The 12,410-nt window shown below is 47.9% G+C and overlaps 1 protein-coding gene across 1 annotated transcript in view; it reads left to right on the top strand.

The window, feature by feature from the left end:
• Nucleotides 1-12,410, top strand: part of FGD1 (FYVE, RhoGEF and PH domain containing 1) — a 38,986-nt gene that overhangs the window by 15,334 nt on the left and 11,242 nt on the right. Inside the window, exons 2-8 of the mRNA XM_004695012.1 lie at nt 3,098-3,271; nt 3,557-3,734; nt 3,859-4,297; nt 5,501-5,590; nt 6,303-6,451; nt 7,600-7,756; nt 7,860-7,998. Of these exons, the coding sequence (XP_004695069.1) occupies nt 3,098-3,271; nt 3,557-3,734; nt 3,859-4,297; nt 5,501-5,590; nt 6,303-6,451; nt 7,600-7,756; nt 7,860-7,998 (1,326 nt within the window). The remainder of the gene's footprint in view (nt 1-3,097; nt 3,272-3,556; nt 3,735-3,858; nt 4,298-5,500; nt 5,591-6,302; nt 6,452-7,599; nt 7,757-7,859; nt 7,999-12,410) is intronic.

Genomic DNA, 12,410 nt, shown 5'->3' with positions numbered 1-12,410 from the left:
TGGGTAGTGGGCATCAAAGAAGGTTCTTATGCAGGTAAGTGACATGAGCTAGTAGGAGTTCATCTTTCCACCTGGTGGGAGCAAGACATGGGGCCAAGGGAGCCATTGAGAGAAACTATAGGAGAAATGTAGGTTGAAGGATCTTGAACCTTCTTCCCTCAATGGGGCCTAGGCTCCTGAACCAGAACCCTGTTGTTCACCTCTCTAGTGGCAAGCTTAGTGATGTTGCCCTCACTAGCCACATTGACGCTCATGGATTGCCAAAATGCTGGGATACACCCTGCCCCACCCCCATTCTCCTCTTTTCCAGCTTCCTCTTGAATGGGGTTAGTGACTTCAATCCTGGACTCTGCCTGGAAGGCTTCCATTGACTTCATATGTGACCTTGAACAAATCGCTGCTCTCCTCTCTGTCTTCACCTCATTAGCATTTGGGCTGACAATCTCCACCCTTCTCACCTGGGAACCCAGGGTGTCCAGAATACTTGAATTGCAGTCTCCCTTTCTGGAGGGCTACCTGCAAGGAGGCAACAAAAGGAGAGGCAGGCCCACCTGTGGGCTTCAAGGTTAGGTGGGTGAGGAGGGAGCAGAGGGTGGGTCAGAGCAGGGCCATGGAGGGTGGTCTGGTCACCCCATCCCCAGAACAAGCAGTAGAGCAGAGGGAGAGAAACCTCAGCTGGGGCCATGCCCTCTACAGACATGGTAGGGAGGATTTTCCCAGGGAGACCTGCCTGGCTTTGTGCTGTGGAGACCTTGCCAGATGGGCTCCTCCAGGCTTGAGGAGGCAGATTAGGGGCACCTAGTCCCCTAGCACCTATGTGTACTGTTCTGCATGGTAGGGTGCCTGGCTTTGCTGGACCTCTGGTCCTGCCTGCTGAACTCTGTCTCTCATTTTATTTTCTCTGGCCATGTGTCTTTCAAACCCTGTCTCCACCTGTGCAGCCCTCCAGGTGATTCATCCTCCTCAACCCCACACCCAGGGGGAGGGCAGGGCAGGACGGGGCCGGGATGTGCTGAGCTGGGCAGGCTAAGCAGCCCAGCTGAGTTGAGGTGGAACACTTCCTCCCTCTGACCTGTCTGCTCAGGTGGGAAAGGAAGTGAGGAGACTGCACCCAAAGCAAGGTACAGGGTGAAGAAGGGGGTTCAGCTTGGGACCTGGGCACCATGTTCCCTTAGGGCTGGGAGGGGACTATGACCTGAGGCCTACCTGGCTGAACTGTGGCCAGGGTGTGGTCAGGGACCCTGGGAAGCTCCCAGAGCCCTGTGGGTTGGGCTACTCCTTCCCTTTAGGATTGGAAGACCTAAAATTCCCTGTGACTCTGCCTTTGTGACACCATAGGGTGTCTCCATGTGCTTTGTAATTGTGTGTTTTCACAACAGATGCTATATGTAATACCATGACTATTTAGACCAAAAGGCAAGTGTCAGGTGTATATGTGTGCCTGAGCCCATAAGACTCAGGGACACCATGGACTTGTGTCTAATAAATACGACACAATAAATTATGCCATGTGCCTACAGTTGTGTTTCTGGGTATGTGATTGTGTATGACTTTGTGTTGTATTGCCATTGTGTGAGGTTGTATCTGACCTCACATAATTTAATCACCCTGTGTGGCTTTAGTTTTTGAGATTGTGGAAACAGCTTATAGTTGTCTGACCCTGCCATGCCATATTATGGTATGTATTAAACTCTGTGACCCTGAAACTGTGAGACACAGTGTAAATGACACTGTGTATCTTTGTGATTCCACGGATCCATGTGTGAGGTTGAAAGTGGGTATATGGTAGTAAGTGGCTGGGTGATTGTTGTGTGAAGCTGTGTTGACCAGGCTACCTCTGTGTGGCTGTATTTCTGGGCTGTGTGTGACCATGTTTTCCGATGCATGTGATACTGTGAGGATATATGAGATTGTGACTGTGACCAGACTCATAGGAATGTGATAGCATGTAACTGGATATTTGAATTTGAATCAACAGATGTGTGAAACAGTGTAAATAAGTCTGTGACTGAGTAGGCCAATTTGTGACTGCTCTCACATTAGACGTAGGTCACAGGGTAATAGGCCTTCTGTAGCCGTGTGGATATGGCACAGCAAAGCCAGTACCACACGCACTGGGAACTTGGGAGTCCTTTGCCTGCTACTCTCTCTGGGCTTCAGACCTGCATCCTGGCCTTTCAGCCCACAAGGTATCTGTGTGGCTCCACAGCCTGCCATGCAGAGCTTGTTCTCTCCATTCTTGTTCCATCTTCCTCCAAGCCATCCCACCTCCCCCCACTCCTCTCTCATCTGAGACCTCTTCATATCTCATTGCCCAGCCAGGCCCACCTGCCCCTGACACTTGCTACCTGGAATATAACATACCAGGGGGATCCCTCTCTGCTTCCTAGACCAGGTTCCCTCTCCTAAGTGTAACCATCAGCTTCCCTGGGACCAAAGCAGAGGTGGGTTAAAAGAGCCCACAACGAGGGCAGTGGAACAGCACAAAAAGATTTCCCCCTTTTTTTTTTTAATTCGTTGCTTGCTATTTTAAAGTTGTTCCTCTGAACTCACTCTGATACTGGGTATGTGTAGATGTGTAGTAGAGTGAAAGTAGAGGAAGGTAGTACAGGGTTAGTGAGAAGCTGGGATTTTGTGAAGCAAAACTTTTGTTCATGAAATATAGTTTCACTATTTTCACGCATGCTCAGCTGTATAAAATTATAACCAAAGAAGTCCGCCTATCCCTAGGACTTTAAGAAACAGGGTGAAGAAGGTTTAGGCTTGGCATAGCTACTGGAGCTATAGAAACAAGAGCTGCAAATGAGTCCACAAACCCACTCCTAACCTGCTTATACTTCATAATAGTAAGACCCGCTGACATACCAGGAATCAATGTATTAATCACAAAGAAGAACTCTTGTCTATCAATGACAACAGCCAACCACAGCCTGTGGCTTTCCATCCGAGGGCTTGGGTATGGGTTTACCAGAAAGTCAGTGTGGCCAAGAGAGGGGCGCAGGGAAATCCCACACCCCAGGTGCCTTCTAAGACATGTGACTACCAGTCCCCTTTAGGGTAAAGTCAGTAGCCATACCCAGTTTTTCCCTTTATGCAGGACTACACCAGGGAAACCGGATCCTGGTGAAAAGCTTGTCCCTTGACCCTGGTCAGAGCCTTGAGCCTCACCCAGAAGGTCCCCAGCGGCTTCGCTCAGACCCAGGCCCCCCCACTGAAAGCCCCAGCCAGCGTCCTTCACCACTGAAGAGGGCACCAGGCCCAAAACCACAGGGTAAGTGATTCAAAAGAGGGGCAGGGAAATGGCCTGGGAAAGGGGACAGAGGAGGTTGGCCAGTAGCAGAGGAGAACATTTGTGAGAACTGTGAGCATCATTGTATAGGAGCAGAGGACTATGGCCTAGCTAATATGCACATACTAGGATTTGACCTCAGAATTGGTCTGTGCCTATCTGGGCAAAGGTGCAGATGGGGATTTGTGAAGGGCTTGTGGCCTGTTCATGACAGCCACTTCCCAGCCCAGCTCACTGGTATCCCCCCTTCCCTATCCATTTCTCCAGTGCCCCCGAAGCCCAGCTACCTACAGATGCCCCGGATGCCCCCCCCACCTGAACCCATCCCTCCACCACCATCACGCCCGCTGCCTGCAGACCCCCGAGTGGCCAAGGGCTTAGCCTCTAGGGCAGAGGCCAGCCCCAGTTCTGCAGCAGTGTCTTCATTGATTGAGAAATTTGAAAGGTGAGTCTGGTCCCTTGAGGACCCTGGGGGTAAGGGTGTGCCTGGGACAGGAAGGACAATCATAAGACAGGCCTCTTAGTAAAACTTATATCTTGTCTCTATGTGTGTCCATCAACCACCTCAGAGAGCCTGTGATTGTTGCCTCGGATAGGCCAGCCCCTGGCCCCAGCCCAGGTCCCACAGAACCAGCCATGTTGTCACAGCCACCCCCACAGCCACCAGTGCCCCAGCTCCTTGAGGGTGAGGCCTCCCGCTGTCTGTTCCTGTTGGCTCCTGGGCCTCGTGATGATGAGAAAGTGCCCAACCGGGACAGTGGCATTGACAGCATCAGCTCACCATCTAACAGCGAGGAGACCTGCTTCGTCAGTGATGATGCCCCCCCCAGCCACAGCCTCTGCCCTGGGCCCCCTGCCCTGGCCAGTGTCTCTGTTGCTTTGGCTGACCCCCACCGGCCTAGCTCCCAGGAGGTTGATAGTGATCTGGAGGAGGAGGACGACGAGGAAGAGGATGAGAAGGACAGAGAAATCCCGATGCCCCTGATGGAGAGACAAGAGTCTGTGGAGGTACTGACTCGTACACCAAGAGAAAGGACCATGTGGTTTTTATGCTTGGTTTTCCCTCCAGTTCAGTATTTCTCAAAACAGGGTGTTGTTTCCACTTTGAATGTTTATCCTCCCTAGTATCCTGCCTACCCCCTTTAGTCACTGACTACCAAAATGACCATGTACAGTTCCAGGTATCCACAGGGAAAGTTGTTCTACTCCCACCAGAGAACCATTAGACAAACCTCTGTTTTTCTGTCTCGAAGATGGACACTCTGGATAGAGATCTTTAAAGTCCTGTTCCAGCCAGAAAATCCAGTGACTTGGTAGCTATGTGATATTGGGCAAATCTCTCCCCTCTCTGCTCCCCCACCGCAAGCCTCTGTTTCCTTATTTGTAAAAGGAAAGCCTGTGATAGGCAGAGAGACATCCTGACCTTCAGCGGGGCACCAGAGCTAGAGTACTCCAAGAACCTGAGGCAGTGGGGGTGAAGGCAGCAAGAACCCCTTTCCGTGTCCTGACAGCCTGACGCTGCTTTCAAAGGCCCTTGCATCTGAGTTAGGCCCCAGCCAGAGTACTGTGCTCCCCCTGAACCCAACTCCAATGTGAGGGTTGAGGCCAGGGACTCAGCAAACATGTATGCAATGAACTGGGCTAACAGGTAATGAGTTTTATACATTTTTATACTTTTGTGTTTTCCTAACACCCTAGGTACTCAGCAAGCCATTGCTAAGAGTGGGAGAATAAATAACCAGCATTTGCAGACTGCTTAACCTGCAGTCAGCTGTGCCTTATTTATGTTTAATTGTTTTCTTGCAAATGGTTTAGATCCTATTATTATCTGTATTTGTAGATGAGGAGACTTAAATACAGAGCAGTTACATAATTTATGCAAGCTAATGAATTGGCAGAGCTAGGATTTGAATCCAGGAAGTCTCACTTCTTGGCTCATATACTTACACTGAGTAAAAAGAAAGGATAATGATTGGGTGAAAGAGGAGCTGAGTAAGGGAGTATACATATTATCAGAATTGAGGGGGGACATTATAATGCACTGGCAAGTCAGGGATGAACTTGGTGGCCTATGGGTCCACAAATGGGGGTGAGGTTATATTGGGCTAGAATTGAGCTTAGAGCTGTTGAGCTGTTTTGAGAATTATGGGGGCTTGGGTGAGGGTCAGGATATAGGATGATGGATTAGCAGTTGCGTCTTCTCCTTTCCAGCTGACCGTGCAGCAGAAGGTTTTCCACATTGCCAATGAGCTCCTGCAAACTGAAAAGGCCTATGTGTCCAGGCTTCATCTCCTGGATCAGGTGAATGGCCCCTTGAGGGTCCTGGGGTGCCAGGTCCTGGGAGGTGGGTGCCAAAGAGAGAGTGATAGGGCCTGAGAACAACCCTTCCACTGGGGCTAGGATCCAGAGTTTGTTAGGCCCCTCTCTGATCTTAGCCCCTATTCTGTCCCTGAAGCCAACTCTGATTATGCTTCATCTTTTCATCAACCCTCATTCTTAATCCTGGCCCAAGGGGACACTAACCCTGACTGCAACTCTGACTCAGATCCTGACTCTGCTCCTGACTGTGAACCAGAACATGCACTTCATTTTAACTGTGACCCTGTTCCTGACCCCAAACCCACTAGAATTCGGAGGGTAGGGACTTCTGTCTGCTTCGTTCACTGCTCTTTCCTTGCCTCTAGGACTGTTCCTGGCATACTGTAGGTACTCAAGAACATTTGTTAAATGAGTGGATCTAATTCCAATCTTATCCCTGACCCTGAATCTAATTCTGACCTTGACCCTGATCCTGACTTACTGTTTCAATGCCTCCTCCAGGTCCCAATGTTGACAACCTAAAATCCAATTCTACATATAAGCCTAACTCTATTCACTCTCTCTCCTGTCTCAAGACAAATGCTGATCAGAGCTCTACAGATTTGCCCACAAATACTGCCCTCACCTGCAAGCTGCCCCTTCTTCAGTCAAGCCCCAGGCCCAGCTGGCTGAGTACTCCTGCCCTGCCCTACAGGTGTTCTGTGCCCGGCTGCTGGAAGAAGCTCGGAACCGCAGTTCCTTCCCGGCTGATGTTGTCCACGGTATCTTCTCTAACATCTGCTCCATCTATTGCTTCCACCAGCAGTTCCTGCTGCCTGAGCTAGAGAAGCGCATGGAAGAATGGTGAGGGACCCCAGATCTAGGCTGCCCATTGTCTTGTCCACTTGTCTACCAACCCCAGCTGGATATGTGCATGAGAGTTCACATATCACATTCCTGCCTGCCGTCTCCTCTTTCCACCTTTCACAAAAAGAATCAGCCCCAAGCTCTGCCTGCTAGGGCCCCCCAATATGATATTAAACACAGGCCATTTCTCAAAAAAATAACAACAAAGTAGCTTAGCCCTTTAGAGTGTGAGGTTAGTAGCCAAATTGGCCGGGTTCAAATTTCAACTCTGCCTCTTGCTCTCTTTGTGACATTAAGCCAATTTCTTAAAGTATTGTGCTTCAGTGTCCTATTCTATTCCAGTCCATCCTTTAGAGTCTATGCCACCTGCCATTATGGTCTTTCTAAACAATAAGATCTTATCACCTCCTGCTTTAAATCATCACTATACTCCTTATTCTCGCAGGATAAAGTTTGTGTCACCAGACTATGAACACACAGAGCTTGTGTGAAGTCAGTTCCTATATCTCCCCAGTTGGCTGTGACCTCTGAAGGCTGGACTGGGCATGGCTCTGGGGATTTTCCTGAGGATTTTAGTCTAAGTGGTAAAAATAGGGAGGTCAGCTTAAGATTTGGGGCTGAGGAGCCTATTGAACTTACCAGCAGACTGATCTATGATGACTGGGACCAAGCCTGGGCCTGTGTCTACCTCAGTATACTGGGACCAGTGAGTATGGGTACCAGCCTGGTTCAAAGTGAAGAGTGTGACCAGGCCTCATCACATTGCCTCCCTTACCAGACAGCGACTCTCTCAGGACTCAACTGAGTGTGACTCATGTGTCCCTAGGATCACCTAGCACAAGGCTGGGCACAGAATCAGTAAGTATGAAGTGGCACTTGTAGTTCGGTCGGAGCAGGTATCCCAAAACATGTTGTTCAGGTGTCTGAGCAGGGCAGAGCTGGGGAGGTTGGCATCCCAGGCTGTGATCTCAGGTCAGATCAAGCCTCTTGGCCTACTTGGCCTAACGTAAGCAGCATTTCAAAAGGAGCTGACTAACTGAGAAGTAGATTACTAGGACTGAAATAAGAGCAGCTTCTCTGGGGCTGGAGATGAGGATAGAAGATAAGGATAGGCAGGGCCATGTCAGCCCCTGCTTTCACTCCAGGGACCGCTACCCACGCATAGGAGACATCCTGCAGAAGCTGGCACCCTTCCTGAAGATGTATGGCGAGTATGTGAAAAACTTTGACCGGGCTGTGGAACTGGTCAACACCTGGACAGAACGTTCCACTCAGTTTAAAGTGATCATCCATGAAGTGCAGGTAAGCAGAGAATTGGATAAGGTTGACTGGGAGGGCAGGGTACCCAAACACCCAGTGGGAGGATCTGTGGCTAGACGAGCCCCTCTGCTTCTGCCTGTCACAGAAGGAGGAAGCCTGTGGCAACCTGACATTACAGCACCACATGCTGGAACCCGTGCAGCGCATCCCTCGCTATGAGCTGCTTCTCAAGGACTATCTGTTAAAGCTGCCCCATGGCTCCCCGGACAGCAAGGACGCCCAAAGTGAGTGCAAACACCTGCTGCCCTCCCTGACAAAACTTAACTTTCAGGGTCAGCCTTTGATTACCACATAACTGAGATACCAAAATAGGATCTCCAAAGTGAAAGGGCTACATTGAGTTCTAGAATAAGATTCCAGGATGAACTTCCAGGTTGAGATTTTTGCCTGAGTGCCCAAAGTATTCAGGAGGAGTTTCCTAGTCCGAACTTTCCAGCTAGAATCCCAGAGTTTGTACAAAAATGCTCCCCTACAGGGAGACATACATCTCCCAAGAACTAGATCTATAGAAATTTTGAGAACTGAACCAACAGACATCTGTGAACAGAGTACCTCATACCTATTTCTGATACAACCCTCCACTCAGGTACTAGGATGAACTACATGAACTAAAATTCTGGGAAAAAGTCTTCTAGCCTTGTTCCTGGGATAAGCCCCATGAGATCTCCAACCTGAGCCCTCAGGCTGAACTCAGTCTAAGGTCCCAGTCATAGATTCCCCCATATTAAGTTTCCAAGACTGGACTCCAGAATGCTTTTCCCACCCTGAGCTCTGAGAGTGGGGTCTCTCTCAGGGCTCTCAGTTCCAAAGGAAGATTACCCCAAAAGAGCTTCTGAATCTGACCTCTTTGGCTACCATTCTACAGTCAAGCCAAGTACCCTTAGATGAATCCCCCCTTTAGTCTCTCTCAAACTAAAACTTCTAGCTCAGAACAAAAGATAGACTCTCCAGTTCCATTACACAGACTGAAGCCATTGATTGATCCATCTGATTGGATTCCTTGAGTTCCCCAGTGTGAACTCCAAAGTGAAACCTAAGGTTGAGCTGCCCAGACTGAGCTTGAGATTGTTTTCCCTAGCCCCAATTCCCTAGTCTAAAAACTTCTGTTTTCCATCCCTCTCACTGAGCCGTAAGACTTTTGGCTTAAACTGTCCCCCAAATTAAACTATCCAGGACAGTCTCTGACTTTGAACTCCCTAGCCTCAACTCCCAGACTGACTTCCCAGACTGAACAAGCACTCTGCTTTCTACCTCCCAGATAATGGGTTCACAGATTAAGATTACTAGGCCTCTAGACTAGATCCATACTCAGACTTGGGAAGGACACCTCACTGCCTCTCTGTCTCCACAAGTTATATTCCTGTGACTGGGGTCCCCGGAGAGGCCTCCCATCTCATGGCCATGATTACAAAGAATCGCATGTACACATTGAACTTCCAGGAATGTGTTATACAAATTTACTTCCACACTTGATTCCTAGCATGACATTCCTAAACTGAAATTCCCCAATTGTGCTCCTTGGACTAGACCCCCAAAGTGAGCTACCAGTGTAACTGGGCCTGAGATAGAATGCTGTTGGTTTATTTATTTATTTTTTTTTTTTTGCTGTTGGTTTATTTTTTAAAGATTTAAAAAATTATTTATGCATACAAGAACAGGGGTGTAGGCCAGAGATCGGGGAGGTTTGAGAGGGTTCACCAGAGACAGAGTGGGGAGCAGGACAGGTAGATTGACTGAAATATACTGCTGAGGGGAGTAACGGACAAGACAGGGGAGGTCTGCTGCACCATTTGGGTGACCTCCCTGGCTGGGGAATAAACTGATGCTGCAGTGGCTGTGGAGAGCTTCATAGTGCTGTGCTTTGACCCATGGCTTGGTATGCTGAGACTTAACCCTTTGCACCACCGGGAAGGCCCTGTTATTTTATTTTTAACCCACTCTTTATCTCTGAGCAAAAATGCTCAGCCTCATTTTTCTCATAGGATGAGAGTGATAATGACAACTACCTTAATGACAACTACCTTATAGAGTTGTTTGGAGGATAGATAAGATAATTCAGGTAGAGATTTTAACATGGTGTATGATAAAGGCTAAATGTTAGCTGTTTTTATCACTAAATGTATTTGGCTCATGCCCTCCATATTGAATGCCTCTAAGAATCAGCCCTAGATTGAGTTCCTAAAATTTAGGCTCTGTTTAATACTCATCTCAGCTCGGCGTCCCCAGAGGGAACCTCAGAGCTAGAACTTGTTCACCTGAGCTCCCTATACTGAGCCCAAAAATGAAATCCCCAGAAAAAAAAATCCCATACTGGCTTTCTGAGCTGTTCAGGATGAAATATCTGAAAGAGAGTCAACCAGAGATGTGCTCTGTAGGCACCTCAGCCCAAGATCTTAAGCTGACCTCCCTGTTTTTTACCCCTCAGACTATAATCTCCTTGCAGAGCCCTAGAAAGGAACTCCAGATCTGAGTCCCACTGATTCATTCCTGTAGTTCCCCAAACTAACTCCCCTACTGTCTACTTCCCAGACTGAACTCTGGAACCTAGACCCTAGACTGGGCTCCTCAAACAAGGATAGGTGGAATTCCTGGCCTGAATTGCTTACCCTGAATCCGAGACTGAACTCCAAATCAAGATCCCAGACCAAAGCCTTGAGACCAAGCCCATACACCGAGCTCCCCAACCTTTACTCCTTAGCCTGAACCAGCAAATGAAACCCTATACTGACATCCCCGCACTGACCTCCCAGTCAGAGCCTACATACACTGAACCCCCAGAAATGCCAGTCTACCCCATGTAAGCTAGCTCCAGACAGAGTTCCTGATAGCTAGCAGGGTCTCTATTCTAAGGTCAGCAGGCTACACAGGTCTCAGCTTCTATGCCAACAGCTTGCCAGAGCCTTTTTGCTATTATCTTCCCTGGGTACCTCCTACCTCTGCCACCCCTGTTCTGGGGTGTGGGCCATGCTGAATGTATGGGAGAAAAGGCAGCTGGGAGAGCAGTCCAAGTTTTGACACATTTGACAAAAAAGGCACATTCACATTAATCTTAATAGGATTATTGTGAAGACCGAAGGAGCCAATTTATACAAAACATCTGCTGAGAGACCATGGAGAGGGTAGTAGGAACTTGACTCCATCTGAGGGAGCTCCTAATCTACTGAAGGATACAAATGCAGATATGTAAATGCACAACGAACACACAGTGCAACTAATGGACAGAGCCAGCAAAGGGGAATGTAGGAACCCAGACCCTAACCTAACCTGGGAACTAAGGGTAGGCTCACTAGAAGGTGGTCAGGTGAATACAGCAGACTGAGTGACAGTTGGCCAGATGAAACAAGATAGAATATATGGAAGGAGATGCACATCACAGAGTTCTAACCACTAAACAATCACAGTGTAGGTAGGTAGGTACAAGTGGAGAAAGATGGGAAGGTCAACAAAAGCCAGATTACCGAGGATTTTGAATACCAGGCCAAAGGTCTGGGTCTTTGTCCTTTAGGCATGGGAGAGCATTTGACAGGTCTGAGCAAAGGAATGCTAGAAAGTGCTTTCAAACAGCTGGCACAAAAGAGAGCGTAGAGACTAGTGCCCAAATGGCCTAAGCTGAAATGGGCCATAAGTATTGAGCTCCAAGATAGGTCATGGATGAAGACCCTCCTGGAAAAACAAGATGTAGTTTCCAAGCAGATGGATCATCTTCAGAGGCAGCTGTGAAAATCTAGCATCATACAAACAAAGAGTGGGTTACAGTGCAGCTACAGCTGGGCATCGAGTATGGGTAGGATTTTTTAGTGTGTGAGATAGAGAGACTCATTCCTGATGATACCTGGTCACTATAGGAAATATGGATATTACAGGGGAAAAAAAAAAGCAAAAGAATCATCTGTGATACAGGTCCCCAGAGAATAAATACAAACATCATTTTGACATGTATACTTTTCCTGGTGTTTTTCATACTCTTGCAAATTTGAGATCATTCAATTTATATAAATTTGTGCACTTCTCTTTTTTAAAAAAAGATTTATTTATTTATGCATACAAGAACTGGAGTACAGGCCAGAGCAGTATGGAGAAGGAGTCACCAGAGACAGAATGGGGAGCAGAACAGGTATATCAACTGAAATATACTGCTGAGGGGAGCAGTGGGCAGGTCAGGAGTGGTCTGCCTTGCCTTGTGGGTCACCTCCCTGGGCGGGGATTGAACTCATACAGCAGTAGCTGAGGAGAGCTTCATAGTGCTATGCTTTAATCTGTTTAAAAGGGAGGGCCTGCCCTTTTTCTTTTCTTAAAAATCTTGAGCATTTCCCAGATTGAGAAAAACAGTACATAAACATCATTTGGAAAGGTTGTTTACTATTCTGTTACGTGGATGCACATTAATTTGTTTAACTGAACCCACATTAATTTATTTAACTGAACCCCTATATTGGGCATTTTTGTTTCTAGTTTGACACTGTTACAAACACCACTGCAATGAAAGGCATTTCTCTGAGTGGGAAAATCTAGCACCATACAAAGAATGTGGTACATTGCAGCTGCATATTCACAGTATGGGTAGGATTTGTTAGTGTATAGAGAGATACATACACACTTACACATGATGTAACTAAGACTTAGAGATAAGTGGCTT

Source organism: Condylura cristata, unplaced genomic scaffold (assembly GCF_000260355.1).
Source record: "Condylura cristata isolate star-nosed mole 26May11 unplaced genomic scaffold, ConCri1.0 scaffold00053, whole genome shotgun sequence".
Lineage (NCBI taxonomy): Eukaryota > Metazoa > Chordata > Mammalia > Eulipotyphla > Talpidae > Condylura > Condylura cristata.
This window is presented reverse-complemented; position numbering and strand designations above follow the sequence as displayed.